General features: G+C 37.8%; 1 protein-coding gene across 3 annotated transcripts in view; it reads right to left on the reverse strand.

Moving 5' to 3' along the window:
* MYO6 (myosin VI) overlaps positions 1 to 16,356 on the reverse strand; it is a 113,009-nt gene that overhangs the window by 38,295 nt on the left and 58,358 nt on the right. For all 3 annotated transcript variants that reach the window (XR_003991943.1, XR_003991944.1, XM_030490171.1), the window contains exons 10-15: positions 15,050 to 15,130; positions 12,242 to 12,422; positions 9,473 to 9,617; positions 2,698 to 2,855; positions 1,616 to 1,707; positions 1,278 to 1,350 (exon numbers count right to left, since the gene is read on the reverse strand). Coding sequence is in view for 1 of the 3 variants with exons in the window: in XM_030490171.1 (XP_030346031.1) it covers positions 1,278 to 1,350; positions 1,616 to 1,707; positions 2,698 to 2,855; positions 9,473 to 9,617; positions 12,242 to 12,422; positions 15,050 to 15,130 (730 nt within the window). In the remaining 2 variants the exon portion in view is untranslated. The remainder of the gene's footprint in view (positions 1 to 1,277; positions 1,351 to 1,615; positions 1,708 to 2,697; positions 2,856 to 9,472; positions 9,618 to 12,241; positions 12,423 to 15,049; positions 15,131 to 16,356) is intronic.

The raw sequence follows: 16,356 nt of genomic DNA on the forward strand, positions 1-16,356 counted from the left end.
ATCTGTGGTGGGGTGTCATATGTTGGATGGAATAGTAAAAGCGGTCATGACTGCGGCACTGCTACTTGTATTCTTAGGTAAGCTGCCCAAACCTTTCCTAGGGCAGGAAAACGCAACAACTTGGCAACGAGCTTTATGACCTGACCCATTTTCCCCACTACGAGTCAGAGAGAGACTTTTTCTGCCAATAGTCACCAGGGAACAAATCTTTTAACTGTAACAACATTTTTGGGAACAGGCTCAGGCCCATATACACACTATTAAACCACTAGAAGAGGTAAGATTTGTATTCACAGAAGCCACTTCTTTCATTGCTATGCTTTTGTTCCCTCCTCCAAATACCTTCCTGTTGCTTTTTCACATGGTAGATTGAGGTTTGCTTGCAAGAGTTATCTTTAGTTAAGTTACAGTTAGTGACTCTACAGTCCTATCTGACAAAGTAAAAACTTCTTCAGCAGAGCTACAGAATCATAGAATGGTTTGGGTGGGAAGGGATCATAGAATCATATCATAGAACCACAGAATAATGTGGGTTGGAAGGGACCTCAAAGACCACCTAGTTCCAACCCCCCTGCCATGGGCAAGGACATGTTCCACTAGACCAAGCTGCTCAAAGCCCCATCCTGGCCTCAGAAGAACCAGACATTTTCCAACAGATGTTGAATTCTGTCACTCTGAATCCTCTGTTCAGCCATGACTTACTAGTTACCGTAAGTAAATTACTGTAAATGCAAAAGCAAGATGAACTTTTGTTCATAATACACCAATCTGAAAAATTCAAGTTGAATGCAGAGAAAAGGGGCGGGGGGGAAGCAACGACAACATCTTAAGCCTCTGATATATCAGTCTGTGGAAATCTAAAAGCAGCAGTTAACATCTACAGCCTGTTGCCTATAGATTTTGCTCTTTTGCTCATTGGCTCAAAAAAGGTGGGGAGAATGGGATGGGATTTTTTTCTAAATTCATGCAATATTTTTCCCCAGACACCCTCACACCCTTCTTTACTTTATTTACCCTATTTAGGTGTTCCACTTAGTTTTCTAGGAAAACACAAGAAATTCACAAGTCCCAGCTGCGGTTAACACACACCAGTAGGACAACACAGCTTTATTACCAACCAAAACTAGAATGTTATACAAAGCTGGAAGAATTCACGAGGTTGCAACAGTCATTAAAAGCATAAGGTTACTAGTGCTACATATATCTTGCTTTTTCTGCTTGAAGGTTTTTTCTTCCATGACACTAATGAATAACATGACATTTCAAGAAGTACATACCTATACAGTCCTGATTATCTACATAGCGCACTTCATTAACCCCCAGGCCTTCTTTTTGGTAAAGCTCTTGTTCCTAAGAAAGAAAAAAGAAAAAAAGGTAACTGAAAAAATAAAGCACCATTCAACATATGGATGCCTCATTTTAATGAATGCTAAAAAAGAAGAGGAAAAAAAGACTGTTGCTTCTTTTCTGACACAACTAGATGTCACAAAGTAAGAAAACTGCCAAGTGATTTTTTTTTATCTAAGCATAATGTGCAGTCATACTGAAAGCAGTGCTACTTTAAGTATCTCTACTTAAAAAATAAATCCTCAAATAAACATTAAATTTAACATACCTCTTTCAGAATCCTTTCATTAAAAAACTGCTGCAGTTTTTCATTACAGTAGTTAATACAGAATTGCTCAAAACTGTTGTGTTCAAAGTATTCTGAAAAACAGAAAGTAAACTTTATGACAAACCAGTGTTCCAAGAATTTATATTAAATAAGAGAAGCTTTACAGTACTAATACTTAAAGATGTATTCAGACCCATATCTGTTTCTTTCAGTAAAATACAAGCTTTCACAGATTCTCAAGTTGTGAATAAAACAGATATAAAAATACTGCAGCAGATCATAGTTCTAAGACAAATAACAATTTTATCTGGCAGCAAAACGAAGCAAGATGCTACCATACAGTAAAACTGTACCAACACATCCTCACCCATCCATGCTACAACAGGCTGGCATAGGATACCATAGCTCTAGAGACCTGAAAACCAAAGTTCCCTATTTCGCTCTTTATGAACCACCTTAGCAGGGTGAGAGCACACCAGAAAACATGCCCTAATCTGAGAACATACCCCTAAAACAGGGCAAAAGCTTTCCAGGAATGATCAATGCCCACCACTTCCTAGGCACCACTTCCTAGGAGCAACCAGGAGCCCAAAGTCCAAATCTGTAAAAGCACTATCCACCCTTCAGGAAACAGTATCTTAATTTGGAGACTTCATTTGCCTGTTAGTATCCAGTGATCTTCACAGGACTGAATGGGGAAAAAGCATGCACATGCAGTGTATTTCCTAATCCTACTAGCTGGCCACGGTTAAGATTCCATTCCAAATTATTAGTCCTTCAAAATCTGTGTGTATATAGACACTACAGGAATCTGAAACCATTACAAAGATGCTTAGTTTCACACTAGTGCTTGTTAGTGTTATCAGGTCACCAGGAGAAGCTCTAGACCTCCTCTACTTTCTTGTGTCTCTGGAAAGCAAGCCTTTATCTGCTCTCTTGATATTTTCTTAAGCCCTTGTAACCCATTCCCCCCCACAACCACCAGAAAGAAAGCACTCCCACTCTCCATTACAGAATTTATCATTGAATCTTTGGTGGCAATAAAAGACAAGAAGAAATTAATTTATTTTAACTATACTTACCAAAACCGGCTATATCTAGAACTCCAATGAAGAAAGAAGAAGTCTCAAATGGAAAACACTGGTTTACCCTATTCACTACATGGTCAAACAGATGACTATACACCGTTTTAGCCAAGGCATCACGAGCATTGTTTGCTTGTTCCACTTTCAAGGGTACCCTAAAAACCAAAAATACAGATCTTATTTTTCAGAATTCCTTACTCTGAAATACTGAGCTTAGGCCCTAAACTTAAAAAAAAAGCCTTTCCAACTATTGTATATTAAAAAAACCCCCCACAAAATAACAAAAAAAAAAACAAAACCTGAGCTGTAGGCCGAGGTAGGAAACAATCTTGCCAAGTTAGACTAACTATGCTACTTGTAGACATAGAGAATAATGTTTCACTACCCTCAGTAGAAGCAAAATGGAGATTATCATTTAATTAGATAATTAGAAACTCTATTGATAATTGCCAGAGAAAGCTATTTAAAATATATACAGCTCCATCTACAAAAAATAATTCAGCTTTTTTTTCCTGAGGTGCCTTGTAACAATGAAACCTATAATTCAGTTTTGCTCTGATATCTTTGGCCCTGTGCTTTCATAAGGGCTATAACTCAGGCTATAATGTTGTAAGTTAATCAGTAACAGAAGTAAAAAAACATAGACAAGGGAGTGTGTTCTCATGGTGAAAGTTAGATGCAATTACAAAATAAGGATTCTTTTTAAAGACTGGAAAAAGAGGCCTTTTAAGAAACGATAATTTATTCTCTCCCTCTTATCATAAACCTTTATTCTGCTTTGTGATTATTTATTACAAGTCTATATCCCAGTTTAGCAGTCAACAAAAAACAAAGGAAAAAAAAAAACCACAAAAAAAACAAACAAAACAAACAACAAAAAAAACCCACCAACCTAAAAAACCCCCCAAAAAACCAAAACCAAAAAACAAACCCACACACCAAACAACAAAAAACCCCACCACCCAACCCCCACAGGTTTTCTCACTTTTACCCTTCCAGTTCTCTCCCTCATCCCACTGGGGAGAAATGAGCGAACAGCTGAGTGGGCTTAGCTGCCAGCTGGGGTTAAACCATGACAACAGCTTACCCATACCGCATCATTTCCTTCACTTCCCAGAATTCACAAGCACTAAACTAAGTCATATTTATTATTTCTGTATTTTTTCAAGGATGGTACTTCTGATACAGAAACGTGAGACTGATGGAGATCACTTTCTATTGTGACCAGTAAGTCAGGGAACCAGACTCCGTTCACTAAGGACACCTGCAGCTACATTACATTTGATAGTAATTAGCTTTAACACATAATCTTGTCGTTCACTAAGTATCTCCTGACTTATCTTAAGGTAATGAGTACTGACAGAAATCTTACTTTATAAATAGAAGGAAGGTACCTTTACATTCCATTCTGATACGTTTAAGAGATCAGAATACTAATTCCCACATGTCAGCTGCAGGCCTCTTACATAATACCATACACTAAAATTATTCATGCTTTCCATTTACTTTTTATTTAAACAACACAGCGAACAGTCATACTTCTAGAGCAAGTATTTATCAAATGGCCCAATTCTTCAAAAATATCAAATTCTACCACTATTAAGGAGGACTCCAGAGGCTGCACAAAACCTTATCGTTAAATTTCATAGTATGCAGCAGAAATCTATGGAAAGTAAAAGTACCCCTGCAATGCATTTTGCACAGCTGAAAGTATAGAATCACAAAATAATGCTGAAATTGCGCTGGGCCAGGAGATACAAAATAGTCCTATTACACAAGTGACATTCAGAACACGTAACTTCCTTCTCATGAACTTGCTCCCAACTCTCATGAACTTGCTCCCAACTCAGCTCCTCCTTTCCTCTGGTCTACACACTAACAAAGGAACCTCTTTCCTCCTCCTGTTTCTTGTCTGAACAGGAAAACATACATTTTCCTTTCTCCATTTCACCCCCTCCGTTCATCAGCTATGTGTAAGGAACAGGGAAGAAAAAAAAAACCAAACACGAAAACCAAAAAAACCCCAAAAAAACCCGCCCCAAAACAAAACAAAAAAAAACCCCACAGAACTTGTTTGGTCTTCATGTTAATTTATTTAGCATGCTTTCCAGCAATCCAAGGAGTTTGAGGCCTAGGGGAAAGCATTTTCATGGGCTGATTTATCCTGTGGACAATTCTGTGCAACAGTCCCCAAACATTTTCAAGAACAAATAAACTGCAATTAAAGTATGCATAATTTGCCCACGGTTGACAACAATGAAGGGAGAGAAAGCAGGTGAAGTGATACCCATCAATTACTGTCATCCAATAGTTACTGCTTCACAAATAAAATGGCCTGGATGAAGTGACCCTACCTCGTGAAAGGCCTACATAACTAAAGAATGTAAGCAGCATATTTGTCATTTAAGAGAAGTTCCAAAAACTGTAGAAAAAAAATTTTTTTTTTTTTTTTTAACAAATACAGTGTTTTTCCAACAGAGGCTTTGGTACCACCACCCAAAAAATGGCATTTTGGTAGGAGATTCTTCGTAGGAGCTGGAAGATGTGGAATGACGCAAGTTAAATTTTACACAGTGTAAAATAATTTACTTTGTGCTGATGGAGTCCTTTTTGAAAGTCTTCTTGGAAATCGAGAAACTGAGTAAGAGAGTAGTACGGTGCATTTACAGTCTAAGCGGTGTACTGGATTTTGAATACTAACACATAATTTCTGTATGTAAACACACTTTACATGGATGGCAAAAACATCAGCCAACAAGGTGATTATTATGCTCTTTTTGGGAGAGTAACAAGGACAGATAAACGTAGTGCAGCTGGCAAGTGTCCCTGTCACTCCACTGCACATTAGTATTTAATAAAATTCAAAGAGATAGCATTTAACATCACCCTCCTACTGTTCCTTGTTGGCTCCATTGTGCCCAGCAGAACAAAGCCTTTGTTATACTCTAAGCACAGTGATTTCAGCTGAGCTATTTATTCACTGTGACCTGCTAAGACTCACATGATCTACTTGCACACAAAAGGTCCCTAAGAAAGAGGGAGAGAAATGAGTAGCTCTTTGGGTTATTGGAACAAAATAAAACAATGTACTTGTCAAAACCCTAATACTGATGGCAATCAAATCGTTTAGAAACTATTGCTACCGTGGAAAAAACTGGTGACTCTTTAACAAACATCTAAAACATTCCAGTCCACTTTCCTTGTACATGCAGTAAGGCACACGAGAAAAAGATATTTGTGTACTTGTCAGCATATGTTTGCTTTTAGCTGCACAAGTTTAGAAAAGGCTAGATAAAAAGGCTTGATGCATTAATCCTTTGAGATGGTGGAATGAGTCCTCTGAATTCATTTTTGCCATCCACAAAATTAAACATTGGGGAAAAATAAAGTACTGCCACAAAAACATAGCTCCCTGTGTTTGCAGACTTTTGAAACAGTACACTGTTAACAATGCCCCAGGCTTATCGGTATAAATATGCTGAACAGAAAATCTTTACAGTCTTAATCCAAAGTGAATTTGAAGCTGCATCAAAAATTGAATTTGCTCTTAAGAAACCTTGCTTGACAGGGTTACTTGAGATGTGGTGAAAGGGAAGCCATATATTATGAAAAACCTTTGCTTTAGTGCTTGCTATGCACCATGAAACGTTCTCAAAGGGAAACTATACAGAAACACTTTATCTGTATGTTATGCGTACAACAGCCAAAACTAATCTGCTCTCAGAGGATGAGTCAATAGTTCACTGAGAGCATTTCCAGTGGGGTGCCATCTGAATCTGTCATGGATGCGATTTGTTCAACCCCCTTCTGCTTCCAGTTAACACTTTCACTTAAAAGGAATATGAAAAGTAAGGGTATTTTCAAAAAATGGTCTGATAACACTGAACTAGGAAAGCAGAAAATGTTGGTAACAACATTAGCATACAAAATTGTTTTCACAAATTGAAAATACGATCTAAAAATCCACAAGATAGATTTTGGTAAAGGTGTGTGATTGTATACTTAGGAGAATTCAAAAATGCAAATGCAAGATGAAGAATAACCAGGTAAGCAGTGAGTTAGCAGAGAAAGCAGATCACAAGCTGAATTAAGTAAAAAGCGTTACTAACTTTCAAAACCTGCAATTGTCATACTGCCCTGTGTCAATATGAGCACCATCTGTACTGTATAATATGTAATTTTCTACTCTAATGTTGTCCATAATACTGCTAAAAGTTCTCCTGGATGAATACATCAAAGATTTCGTGGTCAATTTAGACATGGTCTGGGAGAGAGCAAACAGTAAAACCTGGAAAATACTGGCCACTGAAGGCACTTCGACCTTCGAGACCCATGTCCTCCTACATGTTAAAGGTTGTTATAAGGCAAAAATTATTTGTAACTTTCTGTCTCAGCTGATAAGGCAGCAAGATGATAATGAACAAGAGTCCCCAATTTCTAATAACTGAGGGGGGAGAAGAGGAATTTATAACCACTTTCCAGTAATGCATTACTGAATACATCATGAAGAGATATAGATCTTGAGCTTTTAACTGAGGGCAGAATAACCCCTCCCCAGTCATTACTTACTATTTGTCCCTGCATTACAACTTTTCCCATGGTAGTCACTATGAAGTTCTAACTCTTGAACATCCCTTCTTTCAAAGTACAGAATATGCAGACCACCAAAAAGCTACTTGTTTGCCCTACTAGAAATACACCTCAAAGATCAGCTATTCGGTAATAATGTTTTACTGGAACAAATGCCCGTACCCATGCTAAAGTTAAGATTTCTGAATATGCATTAATACAGAAGAGCTTCTGTGTTCCCTAAAAAACCATGATGTTCAAACAGCAGAGACTGTCACCGGTGGTTTACTATGCTCAAACTTTGGCCAGGAAGATCAGCTTCACCCTGCAGATTAGGAAGCAGGTACTGAACAGTATTTCCACTATAGCTATCATATTTTAATCTATTATTATTGGTTAGAATTAGTAGAGTTCAAGATTACTTCTCCTGCACAGAATGAGCTCTCGACCACTGGAAATCTTCATTATTCAAATCCACTACATCCCTTGAGAACTAAAAAAGCCAATGCTCTCAAGTGCTCAAAGATCCACACCTGCCACCTTACTAGCCACAGTGACATACCAAGGTTAAATCAATCAGCTATTACTTTGTTTCAGTCCACGAGTTTATGAAATATTAGCAAATACTTCATACTACAAGACATAAATATAAATGATAGTAATAAATTTCAAAAAACATAAAATATGCAAGGAACTTATATCTACCACATTAATGCAGATAATTATAGCTTTCAAATACTAAACTTCTGGTGTAATGCACATAAAATTGTATTTCTGATTCACTAAAACAATTTCATTGTTTCCGTAAGTCAATAGGAAGTACCCGTGCATTCTTCCAATGACTGAAGTGAATGCCAATCAGTTTCCTAATTAAAAGACTGATGCATTCAGCTAAACATTGACAATTACTTTCAATGTGCTCCAAACTGTTTAGCCCAAGTTCAGTTTTTGATGCCATGTTTTCTTTACCTCCAGAAAATACACAACATAGAAACCCAAATACTAAAAGACACAATTCAGTTGCACGCAGCTTAGCTGGCATCCCTGACAGCCTGCATGCTAGGAGGATCAATCTCAACAAGAAACAAATGTGGTGGAAGCTAGAGGTTTTTCATTAAAAAAATAAAAAAAGGAAACATCTCTGCATACAGAAAGAAAACACTATGCTAATTCTGTGCCTAGGCAGTTACCTTGATAACAGCTTCTTGTCAAGATGAAAGGGATAATCATTCTTTTTTTAAGGTCACTGTTTACTTCAACAGTGAGGTATTCTTAACAGCTACAGAAAAAAAAAAAAAACCCAAACCAAACCTAAAAACCCTTTCCCTTAAATTCATCCTGTTCCACTATTTTTATTACAAGAAAGAGACATCCAAGTATCTTCTGAAATACTTCAGGCACAGCATTAACAATCCTTGACACAGTGTACCCGTCAGATCTTCTAGCATATCTAATTTTCTGTGAGTTACGGATTTAACAGGCTGACTGCTATGCTTTCTTTGGCCACATAGCATACTCACTGACATGTGAGAGGCTTTATAAAATGTGATAGTGACTTATTCAATGCTGCTTTTTTCCTGAAAATGAAAGGCATTTTAGTCAGACATCGTACAACTGCCACTCTTCCCAATAAAAATTAAAATAATACTCCAGTAACAACAAAATAAGCAAGCCCAAGAATCTAAAAATGCGCATTCAGATCAACTGGTTTGGGAAAATAAATAATAAATAAATAAATAAAAGCCCTTGCCATCTCTTAATTATCATTTGCACGATGGAAAAGCACAACACATTGTTTCCGTTTTGAAGGGACTAAGGATGTCAGTCTGCTGCAGACTCATGTCTTTGTAGTACCATGGGGTTTGTATTTTTGTATTTGTTTTGTAAACCACTTAGTAAGCGTCATGAAGAGCTGCGCTTGTGCAAGCTGAAACTCGGTTCATACTTGTAAACGGTCGAGGGGGAGCCTGAGCGAGTTTTTCGCGAGTACGACAGCGGACAAACGCCGTCCCAAGAGGCAGATCCCAAAGCTCTGGGGCGGCTCCGCGGCTCCCAGCCCCCGGCCGCACTTGCTTTGGGCGCCCCCCGCAGAGGTGTGCACGCCGGGGAAGACCCCTGCGGACGCGCGTCTCCCCCGCCCCGCTCCCGCCCCCCCGGGGCCGCAGGCAGGGAGAGAAGGGGGGGGGCATCGCGCAGTACTCACTTGATGACCGTTCCTTTGGCGCCCCCTGCCGTGGTGAGCATGACGCGCGTGGTGAGGCTGCCGCGCAGGTCATCCCGGTCGAGCCCCAGCAGCGCCGCGCAGCACTCCAGCGCCGGCTCGCTCCGCGGCCCCACCGTGCAGCCCCCTGCGAGCAACAGCACAGCCGCGCTCCGGTACACCGCCGGCACACTGCCGGCACACTGCCGGCACACCGCCTCCGCCGGGCCCTGCCCGCGGCGGACAGGTCCCGGCGCGCTCGCCTGCTTTAAAGCCTGCTCGCTAGTGTCACTGCAACAGCTGCCACTTGGGCGGTTCTATGGGAAATTCTAAGGAAAAGCACTGAACGGGTGATGATCTTGCCACGGCGACTAGAAGTAACCCAACTCTGAAGGAATTAAAGATTGCCCCGGAAATCCATATATTAAATGTGAAGAGTCAATTCCCAAAACCAAGAAACCCCCAAAATAAAACCAAAACAACAAAAATAAAACCAGAAAAACCCACCACAACAAAAAAGGCAAAACAAAATACAACAAACACAAAACACATGCCAAAAAAAAAAAAAAAAATTCCGTATTTCTAGACTATTGTTCTAAACGTGGGCTGTTCAAAAGCTAACCTGCTTGTAAATGAAAGAACTAAAAGCTAACCTGCTTGTAAGTGAAAGAACTATCCCAAAATGCTAAAATGCTAATACCTAGCAACTAACGGTAGGGATTTAAACTTCTGGAATCCCCCAGGCTTCCTTGCACTGCAGCAGAAGTGTCTGGTGCAGCAGACTCCCATCACTTACATTTTCAGATAATGGTATGTACATTTTCCCAGGTAAACAGCTGGGAGGTGTGCTTCCTTCTGCCTGGCACCATGGCCTCAGCGCCAGAGCTCATCCAGCCACTACAGGTTCATAAATCTCTAACTGAAGCACTCAAACACTTTAGCAAAATCTAACACTTAATTACATGTGTCACGATTACATTTATTTTCTGTTGCTCTCAGTAAAATTTATTTCTACAGATAAGTGAAGAGACCAAAAGGGATAAATAACTTAAATAACTAGTAAAAAAAAAAAAGAAAAAAGGGGAAAAAAAACATAAAAGGAGTCCTTAAAAGATTAAGGCTTTTGTGACTTGATTTTGGAAGCTCTGAAACAGAGCTTTTCTGTAGAAAAACAGCTTTTGTTTAGTGTTTCCCAGGTTTTTGAAGCAGCAACAGGACTTTAGAGGGCCTCTGGTAAGAGACACACTGCCTGGAGCAGTTCAAATGTGCACCCTGTGTGTACATGTACAATGTGAGAGCAGAATATAGCCTGTATTTGCAATGAACATTTTGGAAGTTCAGTAACTTATTCCAGGAAAAAAAAAACCAAAACAAACCCAAAAACCCCCCAAAAAACCCCCCAAAAAAACAAGAAAAAAAAAAGGGTTTGAAATTCCGAATTCAGAGAAAATAAAGTTTTCTGATGTCCTCTTTCTCTTCTCTAAACCCTGACTTTACTCATCGTCCATGGTTTCTCCTTGTTCATTTGCCTCCTGAAACTGCCTCTGCATTCACATTTGCACCTTTTTCACCACCTTGTCAATCCCAAAGTCCCAACTCCCAGAAAGCCCAAACAAGGATCTCCCTGTCAGCTTAGTGCTGAGCCCTGTGAAGCCACTACCCTTCTCTACCCCCATGTCTTCCCAGATTCAGTCACATTAATCGTGTTCATTTCATGTGACATTAATCAAGAGGACATTAATCGTGTCCTCTCCATGAAGATGGAGACATCATGAAGTGATACTGGGAAGGTTCTGATTTGACCTAAGGGGGGGGGAAAACCCAAACCAACCAAAAAAAAAGAAGAAAAAACAACCCCAAACACCACCCCTCCAAAAAAAAACCAAAAACACCACACTAAAAAAAAACCAAAAAAAAACCAAACACACAAAAAAAAAAAAAACCCAAACAAAACACAACCACCACCCAAAAAACCCCCAACAAACCCAAACAAACAAAAATACACCCTCACCTTCTCTGTGACAGCCCTTTTCTGTGAGCTAACCAGTCTGAATTCTATATTCGCCCTACTTTGTCGAGGACAAATTGGACTAGAGACCTCTTACAATCTCTTCCGAGCAGAGTGTCTGTACAGTTCTGTGGTGACTCTGTGCTTGGGGTTGGGAGCTAGCGAACCTGTAAGGCTAGTACTCATTCAATTTACCATTCAAAACACTTTGTAAAATGTTCTTTGCTATGCCCTTCCTAACAACCTACTCCTTGAAGCAGGAGTAAGAAGAACCAATTTCACCGCATCTGTATATATTGAAGATAAAGATCTACATACGTATCTTTACTACTATAGATTTGTTGTATATCCAGAACGTGAGCTTTTTCAGTCTTTCAGGAATACATGGACAGCAGTTCTCAACTTAAAGAGGCTGACTTTAGTACTAAGGTAAAAACAACTGTTTCCAAAGTACTCATTCCCCCTCCTCAGCTTTCCTGCACATTCTGCTATTAAGTCCCGGCTACACTTGTACCAACATATCTTTGTATCAAACTTTGCATGGAACAGTTTCTTGAACAATTTCAGTGAGAGCCTATTTGCTTTCAAAGCATGTAAAGAATTACAATTTTAAAACAAACAGGTAAACCTGACTTCAAAATGGAGTGAATTAAGACTAAATTACCCTGGAACACAAGACAGCTTTCTAAAGCAGTAATTCACATGGAAAGGAATCATCTATAATCAAGAGACATTTTTACAGAAAACAATTTGTTTTTTCTAACCTGAAGTGCTCCCAGCTTCCTCAAAATCAATATTTCCAAGGTGAAGGACACCAGCCACTACTCTAAAAAGATCAAGCTTTTCTGCATCATCCAGTCCAATCTTTTTCATTGCTGTGCACATTCTGTTAAAATCTCCATGATCATCTAAGAGTGGATCCTTCAAGGAACCTGCTTTGAGATACTATAAAATAACAAGATAAACAAAAAATTCAGTAAGTGATTTTAAAGTAAATGCAATTATTTCCGGTCAAGAAAAAACCATAACAAAAAGCAGGAAAAAGCATGCTAAACTAAGTAGAAAGATACTAGAGCTCTTCATTGCAAGAACCCTAATTTGTTTTAATTTGTCAATACTTCGAAGCATGATCTGCAAACTTCAAAGCAAACTTCAAACTATCTTCAGAAAGCAGAAGTTGGAGAATGTGACAGCTAAGGATGGGAATACAGGACAGTGAGCAGCGGAAAGGAAGACTCCAGCCAGGGAGCTATCAAAACATTTATACAAAGGAGTGCTTCTAGCCCCTAGCAGTTGAAAGAAGACTGAGGTCCTTGTGATAGGATGATAGAAAGTCTAAAAGGCCATGGGAAAGGAGTATAGGACAAACCAGAACTGGAAGAATTACCCCATCCTAAACAGACTTATTTAGAGAAATATACTTGCTAACGTTTGCTGGTGATTAAGAAAAAGAAAAGTTGTTTGCAGTGCTCTATGGGTTAGAAGAATACCAGCTACTTTTAAAACACCAATTTAACATTTTGTTGATTTTCCCACTTTAAATACATCAAAAGCCATTTTAACTATTAATGGGTTTAAATAGTAGCTAGTAACACATCTGCATGCAATCAAGAGTAACTGAACATGCACAGACTGAGCTACATTTTTAGCTACTTTAAAATGTTTTCAACTAAAAGGGATAATTAAATAGAAGTCTCACTAATGTCAAATGAGCTAACACGATTTTCATCAAAACACCACATGCATCTGAAAAATTCACTTCACACAATACTGAGACACATCAGTAAAATTAAACTACATCTCAATTATGTAAAATGATCACCTCATCTTCCTGATAAGGAAAACACAAAAATAATTTAAGTATTAATTTACTATTCCAGCTACTTTTATTAAAATAAACAATATCTTTTCATAAAATGACAGAGCAAATACTATATTTCAGATTTAAAAACCTGAACAATGCAATGTATTTCCTGTTTAAGTGGCTAGACTAGGTTTAAATATCACTGGAATTTAATCCTTTATTGAGCCTTCAAATTCACATAGTTGTGAATTTGAAGGGATTATGCATTATGGCCTCATATAGTAGCTCCACTTTAATGTCTAAAACATTTTCAGAATTATTCTTTCAGTATGTTTTCGTTTAGACCGTTATTTCAAATCAAGTCCTTTACAGGACACGCTTTATGACAGAACACCCGCCTATAAATCACATCAGTAACAGAAGATCGCACAGGTTCATCTTTTAGCAGCAAGAATAAGTGAATATTGATACTTTATGCCTACATAATTGAGGAACTTTATTACAAATCTTCATTTAGAGCAAATAAGGTAAACTGAGGCAAAAATCTCCCAACCATCTCTTAGTCTGTATGCTTGACAAGAAATAAATATCTACCAGATTTGTGCTTCATGGTAATATCAAATCAGCATTTCTATAACTCATTCTCCACCATCCCTGATTATAGAAATAAGCCTACATTCAAGGCAAAAGAAACTGGCATTAAATGCTCAGTGTTACAACACACAAACACCAGAAATCCAGAAGCAGACTTTACAACATTGACTTGAGCAAAGGGTAGCTATACTGTATTTCATAGCTAGGCATGAGCTATGTACAATCTCAATCCCAATTTCTTAAAGGTAAAAGAGATGGCATAGTCACGGCAGGAGAGAAGCTCTTGAATAAAGCTATCTTTGTATTTTTCTACACGTATATGCAGCTTGCCCTGCCACTGAATCAGAAGTACAGATTTCATTCATATTTGAAGTATCTTCCAGCTATACAAGTGAGAAATTCATATTTTAGGTATGAATAGATGAAAATTACATTAGAGAACAGAGCAGAAGTTTCATGAAGTGTTTGAACGACTTCCAATTCACATATACTATTAATTCAGATCAAATTCTTTCGTGTCCTCGTGAACAAGCTCAAAGGATTAAATGATATAAAATTCTGGTCATTCCAGTTTTTTAAAACGTAAACAGAAACGGAGCAAGAGGAAAGAAATGTTTTAATGTTTCACACTTTCTTTCAGGAAATGCCATGCTCTGCTGTAACAGTTCATAGCCAGGGGACAACAAAAACCAACAAAGAATGCAGTGTACTGCAAACGGGTATAGAACTATGCTGGAAGTGAGGCTACATTGTTTTATAAAACAGTTTGGAGCATCACTTCAAAAATCCACACAGTATAAATAGCTCTGTAAAAAACCTACCGCTTCTACCTATTCCTAGCAGTAGTAAGATTTAAAAAGAAAATTACGAAGTCTTGGATAGGTTTTTGTTTTGCACGGAAGACAAGCTGCATCATAAGTGTTATAATAATATAAGAATGAAAAGGAAACAATTTTATAATCTGTTCCATTTGGGATTTTAAGGTGTTAAAATATATTTCTAGGACTGAACTCCAAAATCAGAGTTCTGAATATACCAGCTTTGACAATGGCCATTTAGACCTATAAAGATGTGTAAAATGAACGTTTCATTCCACACCGTAAAACTGTAATCATTATTTTCAGCTCTATCTGCATTAGTTAATAATATAAACTAACTGAAGATACAAACATACCTCAGGACTCTTGCGATTTTGCAAAATCTGCTTGTCTGTTTCTTTGTTAGCAAAGTATCTGGTACAGCCTCGATTTAAATACTGTAAGAACAAAAAAAGTGGAAATGTATACTTAGAAGTAAGGAAAACATGCTTTTACTTAAGGCGTGATCTACATAGCTTGATTTAATCATATGATACCAACAACATAGTAGGTATTCAGAATCCATTCCTTGAAAATGTATTTATTCACATCTGCAAAATTACCAAAGTGCAACAGTAAACATTCTATTGAAAGCTTCTTAATTTTGACAACTAAAATACTTTTTGATACAGTGGGATATTCAATGTTTGACTCAACTAAACCTATGAATGGAAAGGCAACCAAAATTAAGAAACAAGAAAATAAATTTTCTGACCCATTTGTAGTATCAAACTTTACTCATTTTTTCCTCACTAGTAAAGTATTTCTATAGGTGGTAAGAGATAGTGGATTAAAAAGCTTGAAGAGTATTAAAAGCTTATAACATGGTACAAGCTGAAGCCTCATTCACGACCTGGCTTCTAATATCGATCTCGTGTTGTATAGTAAAGGGAATAGACCAGGCATTCAGATAATGACTAACTCTTCCAGCAATATGGGATTGCCAGCTTTTTCCTTCTGATTCATTCAGCTCAAAGTGAGAGTTCTGTCTAAAAAAGCTTGACAGAGTTGTTTGTCTAAAGGAAGTGAACTGATTCTTTGCTTTAGCCCATGAACAAAGAAGATGTTTTCAACTAGGTGAACACAGATAATTCTATACTTTGATTAAAATTCTGTACGAAATTTTAAAAAGTAAAATACAGCATTTCTAACAGCAGAAGAAAACTAGGCGACAAATTTAATGTTAAAACAAAGTGACAAGAAACACTGTTCAAAGTTAGCTTGGTGTTTAACAAAATATTGAAAAGTTTTATCAGCCAATAAGAATGCAAAGCACAGCATACTTTAAACACAATGTATCCCTGTATTACAGTATTAGAAACACTATCTCAGAAACTGGAAATGATACGTGAACTTTTCAATAGGAGTGTGTGGAAACTCACCTGACAGGCTGAGAACGTGAACCACTATGGTATTCAGTAATAACCAATGTAAGAGACATTTAATCACCAGATAATGGCTTTCATTTGAAAGTTCAAAACTCAAGTATATTTACATACTAAATCTAGGAGAAATTATATTTTTGAAGCACACAAATACACAGCTTGAGATTATCATATACTACATCTAACAAACCATTACATTTTTTTCTTCTTTTCCCCTTTTTTTTTTTACTGTGAAGTAC

Source organism: Strigops habroptila, chromosome 6 (assembly GCF_004027225.2).
Source record: "Strigops habroptila isolate Jane chromosome 6, bStrHab1.2.pri, whole genome shotgun sequence".
NCBI lineage: Eukaryota > Metazoa > Chordata > Aves > Psittaciformes > Psittacidae > Strigops > Strigops habroptila.